Source organism: Coffea arabica, chromosome 6c, assembly GCF_036785885.1.
Source record: "Coffea arabica cultivar ET-39 chromosome 6c, Coffea Arabica ET-39 HiFi, whole genome shotgun sequence".
NCBI lineage: Eukaryota > Viridiplantae > Streptophyta > Magnoliopsida > Gentianales > Rubiaceae > Coffea > Coffea arabica.
This window is the reverse complement of record NC_092320.1, coordinates 7,831,011-7,843,187: the sequence shown is the minus strand read 5'-3', so window position 1 is coordinate 7,843,187 and position 12,177 is coordinate 7,831,011. Positions and strand designations below refer to the sequence as shown.

At 38.2% G+C, this 12,177-nt stretch overlaps 2 protein-coding genes across 2 annotated transcripts; both read left to right on the top strand.

Moving 5' to 3' along the window:
• Nucleotides 1-901: 901 nt before the first annotated feature.
• On the top strand, nucleotides 902-5,545 carry LOC113691397 (phospholipase D alpha 1-like). Its single transcript, XM_027209521.2, has 4 exons — nucleotides 902-1,329; nucleotides 1,450-1,550; nucleotides 2,830-4,726; nucleotides 4,937-5,545. The coding sequence occupies exons 2-4, from the start codon at nucleotides 1,458-1,460 to the stop codon at nucleotides 5,368-5,370; spliced, it is 2,424 nt and encodes an 807-aa protein (XP_027065322.1). The 5' UTR covers nucleotides 902-1,329; nucleotides 1,450-1,457; the 3' UTR covers nucleotides 5,371-5,545.
• A 4,552-nt stretch (nucleotides 5,546-10,097) lies between these two features.
• On the top strand, nucleotides 10,098-11,560 carry LOC113692392 (uncharacterized). The gene is made up of 2 exons (XM_027210795.2): nucleotides 10,098-10,688; nucleotides 10,935-11,560. Exons 1-2 carry the CDS (start codon nucleotides 10,487-10,489, stop codon nucleotides 11,216-11,218), a joined length of 486 nt encoding a protein of 161 aa, XP_027066596.1. The 5' UTR covers nucleotides 10,098-10,486; the 3' UTR covers nucleotides 11,219-11,560.
• Nucleotides 11,561-12,177: the final 617 nt, after the last annotated feature.

Genomic DNA, 12,177 nt, shown 5'->3' with positions numbered 1-12,177 from the left:
AAAAACCTATTAATCCCTGAAGGAGCATATTACTTTCGTTTAATGTAAGGCCTTTCTGAGGCTAAAGTAAATATAAAACCATCATTTTCACCAAAATCATCAACGTTTTGCATTCCATTCCACGGATTGTCAAGCGTCAGGACAAAGTCGTAATCGGGGGTTGGAAGGGCCGGGCACCCTTTTCTCCGTTTAGTGCAAGGCTCTCTCTTTCGAGCGGTGTTGACCTTGATGGTCACCCCAATGGCTTATTGCCAGATCCATAAATTAATCAAGTAAAAGCTCATTCATCAAGTCTTCTGTCGGCAGTTGGGTCCAATAACTTATCTTAACCAGACACGTACTACTATACTAATTACTAATCACGGATCGGTCTTTACTTTTGCACTGGAACCTGCCCTGGCCATAAACTGCCAACTGACTCAGGAGCGCAGCGCAAAGAAGATTCAAAAGGATATTGGAGCACTGCAGTGCAGACAAGAGTAGACGCCCTTGCTTCCTTATCGACGATGAAGAAGACGGGGCAAAGTTTATCAGCCAACTGGACGATGCCCATTGGCCATAGAACACATCATTTTGTGGTACTATACACTAATATTTTATTGGTGGGAAGCATTTTGGGACGCACTTCAAAAAGGGCTATTGGATCACCGTGCCACTGATATTTCTTCATCTAATCGAGTAGCAGGGGACCCAACTATCAAAATCACGATTTGACTACTTTCGCTCAACAACTAAAGTCGGGAAAAAGTTGAATGATGACTTAGTTCTGATGGGCTTTGGCCTATGTACATCAATTTATCAAGTTACAGCAAGCATAAGAAGCAATCTACCGTTTAATTTACTATGGCACAGGCAAAACTTTGGCTACTTGACAATTGACTACTTCTCTCTTAAGCAATTTAATAAAGAAAGCAACCACAAGTTAATGAGCGAGGTTTGTAGTACATGGTACGCGTGTAAAACATTTCAATTGTTCCAAGTGGCGTTTGTCCATTATGATTTGAATGAATGAAAACGGAGCCTACGATTTGATTGAATGGATGAATGAAACATAATAGCAGTACTCCTACGTAGCTCACTTCCTCCCCAAGGTCTAAAACCGGGCGTGCATTCCGACTCCCCTGCTAAGAGCTTGACAAAGGTACTACTATTATATACAAGTGACTACTTGCTGCATGTGAGAAAGACGAGGTGATGAAGGTCAACTGGTGGCTAATTTTTTGAGGGTCCTTTTCTTTGCCCCTTGCTGCTTAATCTCTATAGTCTTGTGATCAATTTTATCAGTTGCCTTCAGCTCAAGTTTCCTGCTTTAACTGCATACTCTTTGAGGTTAGTTAAATTTTTTTTGTTTTTTTGTACACACTCAAAAGAAAGTTGCCAGCTCTGCTTAATTATTCTTGGTGTTAGTAAGGATTTCCGAGTACGAACTTTCTGATCAAGTTATTGCAGGAAGACGGATGGCTCAGATTTTGCTCCATGGAACTCTTCATGCCACAATCTATGAGATTGATAAACTAAAAGGTGGTTTCGGTCAAAACCTTCTTCATAAGGTAAATCTTGCAGTATTATCCAGTTACATACGGTGTTTCGCCTACCATACCGATCACCTCAATTGCTCTGGTTTGTTGAATAAGTGGGAGAATACTTGTTAATCATGTAAAGAGCTGATGTTTAGATCTCGGTTTGTAAGATCTATTGCATCAGCATTTATGAACATCTACTAGTGAAATTGACTTTCAACAGGCTTGCATTAGCTCAGAGATGATCATAGTCTAGGCAAGTTCCTGCAATCTTGTGCAGCTTTTACATGTTTCATTGGCTGTGAATGAATGGACAGGGAGACTTTGAAGTCCCTTTGATTTTTTTTGCTTATAGTGTTTGACATGGATCATTCAAGACTTCGAAGTCCCTTAGATTGTTTTTCTTGTCGCGTTTGACATGGATCATACTGAATGTTTTGCCTCCCCTCAGAGATATGGATTGAAATCGAGAATCATATATTTCAACTAAACCTGTACCATGAGGCTATCTTATCGCGTTCTGATAGAACTTTTAATAGCCTGCAGGGAAATAAGAGCAGCAGTAGATTTGCTAAAAGAAAATTATGTAGTAGAAATATTATAAGTTCAACTGCTATAAAGATTTTTTTCATCTCACCGAACTGCTGCTATCGGGATAAACCTTGTGTTCCAACTGCGATCCACTTCCTTGCTACTTTAGGCAAGTCTCTGTCTGGATCACTGTATGGTTTCTGTCTTCTCTTTTTGTTTTTGAAAAAGTTTGTTCCACCTCATTGTATTTTCTTTGATTAACATAGTTTGCTCTCAATGCTTACGAAAAAATCCTCCCAAAGGACATGGAAGAGTCAACCAACTGAAACTACTCAAAAAAGTGATTCATTGTGACTGATGCTGGATCCAACTCCAATTAGACTGAGGAAATTTATGACCCGTTTGAAGTTCTATTTGTCTTTTCTAATAGACCAGTGCAACCAAAAATCACTTCCTCGGATGAGAGAGATAGTCTTATATAGAAGGCATTAATGGTTTCTTTTCTTTGATTTCAAGGAGAATACAGCAATTAGATCCAGTTGCTAAAATCATCGATCCTTGCATTTCTCTGTTTTATCTTCAACACTATTGGGGTTTGAACTTTGACCTATGTTTTATGGAGTGCTTTTCCTCTCATACCTTTTGGGAATGTACTGACCGCCAAAATGGTGATCTTTTGATGCTGTTAATCTTTTAGTTTGGATGTTATTGTTGCCTTCTGAATTGGTTTGACCTCCTTTCTCGTCTTCAATTCTTTCCAAATGAATGTTGACTGCAGATTGTTGAGGGGATTGAGCGTGTTGTTGGTTTCAACAACACTGCTTCTAGGCTCTATGCAACAGTGGATTTGGAGAAAGCTCGAGTTGGCCGAACAAGACTACTTGAAGGAGATTCAAATCCTCGATGGTACGAGTCATTTCACATTTACTGTGCCCATATGGCCTCAAATGTTATATTCACCGTCAAAGTGGATAATCCTATTGGCGCGGAACTAATTGGAAGAGCTTACTTGCCTGTTCAAGAACTGTTGGGTGAAGAAGAAATAGACAGATGGCTTCCTATTCTGGGTGATGACCACAAGCCTATCCATGGTCATTCTAAGATTCATGTGAAAGTACAGTATTTTGATGTTACTCGTGAGCGTAATTGGTCTCGAGGAATAAAAAGTGCAAGGTTTCCGGGCGTGCCTTACACCTTCTTCAGTCAGCATAATGGATGCAAAGTCACTCTTTACCAAGACGCTCATATTCCTGACAACTTCATCCCAAAAATTCCTCTGGCTGGTGGCAAGTTTTATGAGCCCCATCGTTGTTGGGAAGATATGTTCGATGCCATCACTAAAGCAAAGCATTTGATTTACATCACAGGCTGGTCTGTTTATACTGAAATCACCTTAGTGAGAGACTCGAGGAGGCCAAAACCAGGTGGAGACATGACAATAGGTGAACTACTGAAGAAAAAGGCTAACGAAGGAGTGCGGGTTCTAATGCTTGTTTGGGATGACCGAACTTCCGTAAAACTGCTAAAAGAGGATGGCTTGATGGCCACTCATGATGAAGAAACAGGGGCTTATTTTGAGGGCACTGAAGTCCACTGCGTCTTGTGTCCACGCAATCCTGATGATGGACGGAGCATCATTCAGAATATAGAAATTGGTACAATGTTCACTCATCACCAGAAGATTGTAGTTGTAGATAGTGAAATGCCAAACGGAAATACAGAGAGGAGAAGGATTGTGAGTTTTGTTGGTGGTATTGATCTTTGTGATGGGAGATACGATACTCCTTTTCATTCCCTGTTCAGGACATTGGGCACAGCCCACCATGATGATTTTCATCAGCCTAATTTTAAGAATTCCTCGATTCAAAAGGGTGGACCAAGAGAGCCATGGCATGACATTCACTCTAGGCTCGAAGGTCCTGCTGCTTGGGATGTGTTGCAGAATTTTGAGCAGAGGTGGAGGAAACAAGGTAAGAAGGACTTACTACTGGAATTGAGAGAACTGGCAGGCGTAATAATCCCTCCATCCCCAGTTATGTTCCCAGAAGATCATGAAACGTGGAATGTTCAGGTGTTCCGTTCCATCGATGGAGGAGCAGCTTTTGGTTTCCCTGAAGCTCCTGAAGAAGCAGCCAGGGCTGGACTTGTAAGTGGTAAGGACAACGTCATTGACCGAAGTATTCAGGATGCATACATCAATGCCATTCGTCGCGCAAAAAATTTTATTTACATCGAAAACCAGTATTTCCTAGGAAGCTCTTTTGGGTGGTATTCAGATGATGTCAAGGGTGAAGTTGTCGGTGCTTTGCATCTCATCCCAAAGGAACTATCCCTCAAGATTGTGAGTAAGATTGAAGCAGGGGAAAGGTTTAGTGTTTACATTGTGGTTCCGATGTGGCCAGAAGGCTATCCAGAGAGTTCATCTGTACAAGCTATACTGGATTGGCAAAGGAGGACTATGGAGATGATGTATAGAGATGTGGCTCAAGCCCTCCATGCAAAAGGGATTGAGGCAAATCCAAAAGACTACCTGACATTTTTTTGCGTGGGTAATAGGGAAACTAAGAAGAGGGGGGAATACGAACCTTCCGAGCATCCAGAACCTGATTCAGACTACAGTAGAGCTCAGCAAGCCAGGCGGTTCATGATCTATGTACACGCTAAAATGATGATTGGTAATTTACCCAATTCACCATCCCCTATCTAAATACCTGCCTCCATCCACGAAAAGCTCACTACATAAAAATGACCTGTATAAAGATCATCAGTTATGTATACGGGTAAAGCTGATTTCGTGGAGCCAATCGGAAATTATCAAGAACTAGTACTTATTTTGTGCATGCTGTTGCATGTTAACATGTGTGCTGTGTTCTCCTTTCTTGCAGTTGACGATGAATATATCATCATAGGATCTGCTAATATCAACCAGAGGTCAATGGACGGCGCGAGGGATTCAGAAATTGCCATGGGAGCCTACCAGCCATATCATCTATCCATCAGGCAGCCAGCCAGGGGTCAAATTCACGGCTTTCGGATGGCACTGTGGTATGAGCATCTGGGTATGCTAGATAACCGCTTCCTCCATCCTGAAAATGTGGAATGCATCCGAAAGGTTAACCAAATGGCTGACAAGTATTGGGATCTTTACTCCAGCGAGACCCTGGGACATGACCTTCCGGGCCACCTGCTTACTTATCCCATTGGGGTAACCGCTGCTGGAGAAGTGACTCAACTGCCTGGGTTTGAGTACTTCCCAGACACGAAGGGTAAAGTTCTTGGTACCAAAGCTGATTACTACCCTCCAATTCTCACCACTTAAAAGCACCACTTTCCGGCTTCAAATAAAAATCTCCTATTTCTGTGTGGCAAAGGAGATAGCAATGGCGTTGATATCTGGTGTGTTGTTGATTGTGAGGCTGTGTAGTAAAAATTACTAGTTGAAGAACAAACGCTATCGACTTTTACTGGTTGAAGAATAAATGCTATTCGTATTATTCTGTTGCTGTACCCATTATTTTTTTTTTGCGTTCTGGAGCGGTGGACCTTGAGACCAAGAATGAGTAGTCCTGAAGCCCGAGACAACAACGGAGTAGATGTGGTGCCTGAGACCTAAAACGAGTGGTAGTGCACAAAACTGCGAGTTCTGTGGGCAATTCTAAAATTTGTGGCCGATGTATAAGACTAAATGATGAACTTAAAGCTACTCGATATTCTATGTCCAAGTTAAGGCGAGCTCTTCAAACTTGGTTGATTAACTAGTCAAGTCAGCTCTAAACAACAATTTATGTTCAATCTACTTTAAGTCCATTAGTATAAAATTAAAATTACTTATAGATTAAAAGTTTAAGCTATTCACAATCCGCTTCGATAGAAGCTCGTTTGAGCCCAGTCCGGACTCAAAAATAATCAAGTCAAATTTGAATACAATTTCAGATTCCTTAAAATAATTAAACAAGGTTTAACAATAGGTATTTAGTTTGATTAGACGTATTTACATCCCTAACTATGTGCTTTGACGCATTGTTCTAATTTTGCTTTTAAATTAAAAAAAAAGGTTCCCTTGTCATTGCTATACCATGTTTGTTAAACAATATCAAAGTTTATTCCTTTGAGTACAAAATACTGAAATAACACCCGATTTATGCATTTTCATATCTCTAAAAGGTTTTTCTTTAATTTTTTTTTTAAAAAAAAGAAGATGGGTGGGATTTAAGAAACAGAGCGGGAATAGGGATTTAAACTCAGGACCTCTAATTCCTTTAGCCTCTAATATTTTTTGTGGGTACAATTTATGCTTATTTTATTTCCTTTTCTTTCAAGATTGACTAGTTCTGCATACAACACTCAAAATTGGTACATTTAAATAATTTACTCAAGCTAATACAAAACGACTTCTTCGCTTTACATTTTCTTTTATCAAGTGAAGTTGGCTCTATTCTAATTTTCTTTTTAATATGGTGGGTTAGTAAAAAATCTATCAAAATAACAAATAATTTTTCTTTGTAGGATTGTTGGAATTAAAAGCAAGAACGAGAGAGATCCGGAGTTTTTTTTTTTTAAAAAAAAAAAAAAAAAAAAAGGGCTTGTCACTTTATCCTTTTATTTTGCTTGTTTGAAGTGGTTTAATCTTCTAAATTTTGGTGGTAAGTCATAGGTGCCGGAACATTGAATGGATAAGATGGAAGTTTCAGCAATAAACATATGATAAACTGAATGATGCCAAACTTGATTACCAACTAAGGTTGAGCAAACATGATTATTGATAATCACTCGATCCCATGTATCGCTCATCTAATAATGCATCGAGGGTAACTGGAGAGAAGAACGGGTAATGGAAAGGAGCCTGCCCAACAAAGACAGAGAAGCATATGATATGACTGACAACTGTAGAGCATATGACTCATTTTCATCTTGAATGCGATGAACCTTAAAGTCAGCGTCCGATGTTACATCTCGTCTGGGAACTTACAATGTGTCAAACCGACGCTTCCCAGTAACAAGGACTACTAAGCCACTAGGCTTTGGCACGACGGTCACCGTCAAAAGACTCAAGTCTTGATAGCTAGCGTGTGAGATCAGGTTCAACCTTGCGTTCCATCAATTTGTCATTTCATTTGACGGCTGTAATCAATCTTTTTTTACAGAATCTTTATTTATATCGAGTCCCTCTCTTCCACCCCTCTAGATTACGGTATATTAGGTTATATGAATTTTATTATGGTGACAAAAAAAAAAAAAGTAACAAGGACTACTAAAATATCTCAGTTTAGAGTTTAGGAATCAAATTGAAAATCAAGTCTTGGAAGATGTTTTTATTCCAAATGTATTCTTTTGTTGTTCTACCTTTTGTTTTTCAAAATTGAAAACATGTAATAATAGGTTGAAAATAGAGACAACCAGTTTGAATGTTAAATTTGACTGAAACAATATATAAGTAAGTAGATTAAAGTTAAAAAAGATTGGTTTGAAGAATATATTCGAAGTATTTTCAAGCCAAAAGAGATTATTTATTTTCAAGCCAAAATGTTTATGTTTACAAATCATTTGAGGTTCTTTCAAAGACCAAAAATTATTTTTTTAATTCAAAACTGTTTGTGTATGATTTTAAAGATTTATGAATTGTGTGCAAGTTTTTTGAATTTTCTAAACTATTGTCCGAATAAATGGCATAAAAATTTGGAAAAGATAAATTTCTTAACCATATATTTAGAAACTTATTTGAGAGGTTTTCAAGGTGCAAAATATTATTTTCTTTATTGTAAAATTTTGGAGTAGTAATTTTTATGATTTTTTTTAGAATTTCAAAATTTTGTTATATTTATTGTGTAGACTAATGATTCAACAATTAGTAATGGGTCTTTCAATCTTATTAACATGTTGCAATTTTTAATTAGAAAATCATATCGGCCAAATTTTCAAAAGTTAAGTGATTAACCAGATTTGTTATGAAAATAAAATGGTTCACAGGAAAAGCAAAACGTTAAAATGAAAGCATATTCTCTATCCACAAATGAGTTTTTTTTTAATAATTTATTCTGAAATGGATTGAAAATGTTATGAAAACCTAAAAATTGGGTTAGAAGTGATTTATTCAAAGTTCAGGGGTGCTAAATGATATCATCACAATCCTGAGGGGAGGTATCTGAAATTATCCCTTGATAAATGATAGCAATATTAGATTTTAGTACAGCACTTGGGATTCTCGGCGACATATTTTTTATGCCAATCCAATGTCACCAATAGTGTTATGCCATGAACGGTTAGTGTCACTTTTCCAGTGACAATTTAGTACCACTTCTATATTTATGTCAAGTGTCCTGCTTATTTAATTTGTCATGTGCTAGTTATTTAAATTTATTCTACCATCATATGATAAGTGTGATTGACACTGAATTTGGCACGAGAGGATCCCAGTTCTTTATAAACACCCTTCTTAAGTTCATATGCCCGTCAAAGAGTCCAAACTTTTGATGGTCCATACTCCATCCCCGTGGATAATTTCCATCGTTCATCGGATTCCGCAAATCCGAATCTCGTCGCCGTATGCGTTCACCCCTTTAATTGGCAAAGTTTATCATATTCACGTAGCCTTAGTTAAAGGAAAGAAAACGAGTTATTTTCAAGTGCCCATACCAAAACAACTTTAATGATTAAGTTGGCTGGTCAAATGATGGAGCGAGACGATTCTGTCGTGATGGTCTTTGTGTCTGCAGCATCTACGTATCTGTAGTTTTACGCCACGGAACTTCGATTCCCTGCCTTGTTCGAGCTGGAGAAGAACATCAAGCAAGTCATGTATTTCGAATTATCTTTTGGCTGATATTGGGGTTATATCCTTCCTCGTAAAAGAGAAAAAGAGGAGAAAAAAGGCCAAGGAATAAGACATGCCTGCTCGACCTATACATAATTCAGGGAAAGAGAAGGCAAGAAAATGGGGGGAAAAAATTCAGATAGAAATAAAAGAGAGAGGGAGAGAGAGATTATAAGATTATGATGCATTTGTCGTACGTGCTTCATGTAGTCTCTTCATGCAAAATGGTAGTATCATTACATTATTATTATTATTATATTTTTTTAATGAAGCAAAATAGCATCGCATTTCTAAACGCAGCATAACATTCTTTCGAATTAATTAGGTCGGAGAAACTGATATTTCTCGTTAGATTTTTATACACTTAAAAAGAGATTCACTAAATCTCACAATTAATGTTCCATTGGCGTCCCATACGAGATTTGGCTCCTCTTCGGTGAATTGTTTCCTCATTTTCTAAAATGCACGTCCGAATGCATTACATGTATTAGAAAAGGAAACGATTATTTTAAATTTAACTAGTCGTAGCTTTTGTTAATAAATAAAAACACGTGATATGCACTGCAAAAAATATAGATAGAAAATCTACTGAAAAGAAGCCAAGCCCATCTATCCTTTATTACTAATGTACTTGTCCCTCAAAAGTTTTGCCTAAAAATTCTAAGAAATCGTGTTGGGTTGAACATTTGTTATCCAATGATCAAAGTGCTGCCCTAACAACTTAACATGTAAAGAAACTGGACAAATTGAATCACCATCAGATTAGATGGGTACGCTACGCACCCCCGAATGAATTTAGAAAAAAATATACCCATATGAATTTAGAAGAAATCATATATAGTCAAAACCATTTAATTATAGACTTTTGCTAACTTATGTTTACATGATTTATGACTAGAACCACCACAGCCACGGCTGGAGGAGCGTGATCCACAGGCGCTAAGTGCTAACCGACCACTCTCACCTCTCATGTACACAGTAAGTTAAACACAGAGCACTGTCCCTGCGGAAGAAGCAACCGAAATGAATATGTAGTAATTCCATTGCCGTGCGGTGCACCAGCAGGAAGAGCCAGCAGACGCTAAGACGCACACTAGCCAATCCTCATCCCTTTATCTAATTCCAAAATCAGCGTTTCTTTCCGTAATCCATATGCTCGCTTATTCACGTCTTTCACTGCTCTTCAAGCCAATTATTGATTGTCTCCCCCTTTCTTTTCCATTTAGTGCTTGTTTATGTAACAAACTGGTGTACAAAATAATCCCATCCGCTCTCTGTCTCAAATGCACTCAGACCTGAGGCCCCCTGTTTCTTTTCTCACTTCAACTATATATTATTATAGCATATACTAATAAACAGCAACTAGCCTCTAACTTTATGACATCTTCAAATTGGCCGTACCAAACAATATTTTGTCTTCTTATAGACTTTAAAGCGCAGGCTCAGCTAAATGTACCCATCAAAAGTTCCATTCCAATGCCAACTGTTTGTTTTCTCCTCTATAAAAGAGAGAAAACTGAAAAGAAAAGAAAAAGTCACCGATCACCCAACTCAACCACCATCTGCTTCCTCCTCCTCCTCCTCCTGCTCAAACTTGATCTCTTAATTTATTCTCTCATCAGTGATGTCATCAATCTTGAGTTCTCAAGGCATGGTCTTGGCCACCGCCATGGCTGCAGTCTCCGGCACTGTTATTCTCCTCGCTTTTCGTCTCCAAAAATCTTTCCCACCTTCCCAGTTGTCAATCACGGTCAACTGCCTTCATCCTCCCTGCCAGTCCCCTCAACCCCTCCCACGATCTTGCATCTCCTCTGCTTCTTCTTCAGGTAACGTGATCGTTCCTGCATAATTTCACAATTTTAATACATACCCTTTTCTCCTCTCTAAAGTCAATGATCGGTAATCAGCATAATTTTCTACACGAATCAATCATGTTTTGCAAGAAAGAAGAAAAAGTCTACTATATTTTCTCATGCAAAATATTTATGGACTTCCCCCTCCGTCTGGTCTTATCTTGTTTGTCATGGTATATTTACCCAAGATTCGGAATATAATGTCGTTGTGGGGTGCAGATGGGAAGAAGAAAAATAAAAAGAAGAAAAGGGTGCATTTTGCTGCGGACGTGGTGGACCCAATTGGCAACAGCGATGAGTACAGGAAGAAGTTGCAGTTGCAGCACAATTACAGTTCAAGTTCCCACAACAGAGCTGCAGAATCATTATCCTCATCGCCTTCTTCTTCTTCTTCCGCAACATTCAAAGGTGGGAAAGTGCAGGGAATGCCAGCAAACAGGGTAGCTTTATACAATGGGATTCTCAGGGACCGTGTTCTTCTCCGCACCACGTATTCCTATTGAACTAGCTCTAATTGCCTCTAGTAATTATACCTTTAATCTGTACATAGTTTTATTTTCTTGCAATTTTTATTTGGGTATGTCCCTTTCTAGTTGTAAATTACTACTAATATATTTGGCAAAAAAAAAAAAAAATGCTGATTGTTGCCAAGAAGTATGGAAACGAAAGAGAAAATGATGGCACATGGCGGTCTATGTTACAGATTGCATGTTGCGTGAGAGTTTAGTCTCCCTCCTAATGGTAGGATGTCAAAATCTTGAATGGGAGCCTCCTGTTGTACTTGTACATACATGCATGATTCCTCTAGTACTGGCTTAAATTGAATTTAGATTTCCAATTTTGTATCTCCTTTTGCCAGAACATTTGCCTTGTTAATTTGCACAATTTGGATTTGCCTCTTTTCTTTCTTTTTTTTTTTTTTTCTCGTCTCGATATTGAGTTGAAGACCTTGAAGATTGAGTTTGAATCACGCCTGTACCAGCAAAAAAAAAATACTAGTATAAGCCAGAATTCTCTCAAATCCATGCATTTTGCTTATAAGAAAAGATTCAATTAATCCACGAATTCACACATCTATATGTGTGAATGCGTGTTCATCATTTCCTTCTGTATCACTAAACATTTGTATGGCTCATGTATTGATGTAGTCCTGTGTTTATTCAGTTCTCTATTGATGTAGTCCTTAGACAGAAAGACCTCATCACATCACATGTTCATATGTATGTGTATTGTACAACCCGACACCTATACATCTATAACTTGCACTAGTATTTTAATATTATTGTATAAAGTAGTCAGAAGAGGGCCGTCTGCACCATTGGATTAATTCTTCATTCTTGACCATTGATAGTGTGGCATCAAGCCCTCCAAAAAAAAAAAAATATTGATCTTTGTTGTTGTTTTTTTTTTTTCCAACTCCTTTCTTTCGTTATCTTTTCTTTGGTTCATAGAATCTGTGTTC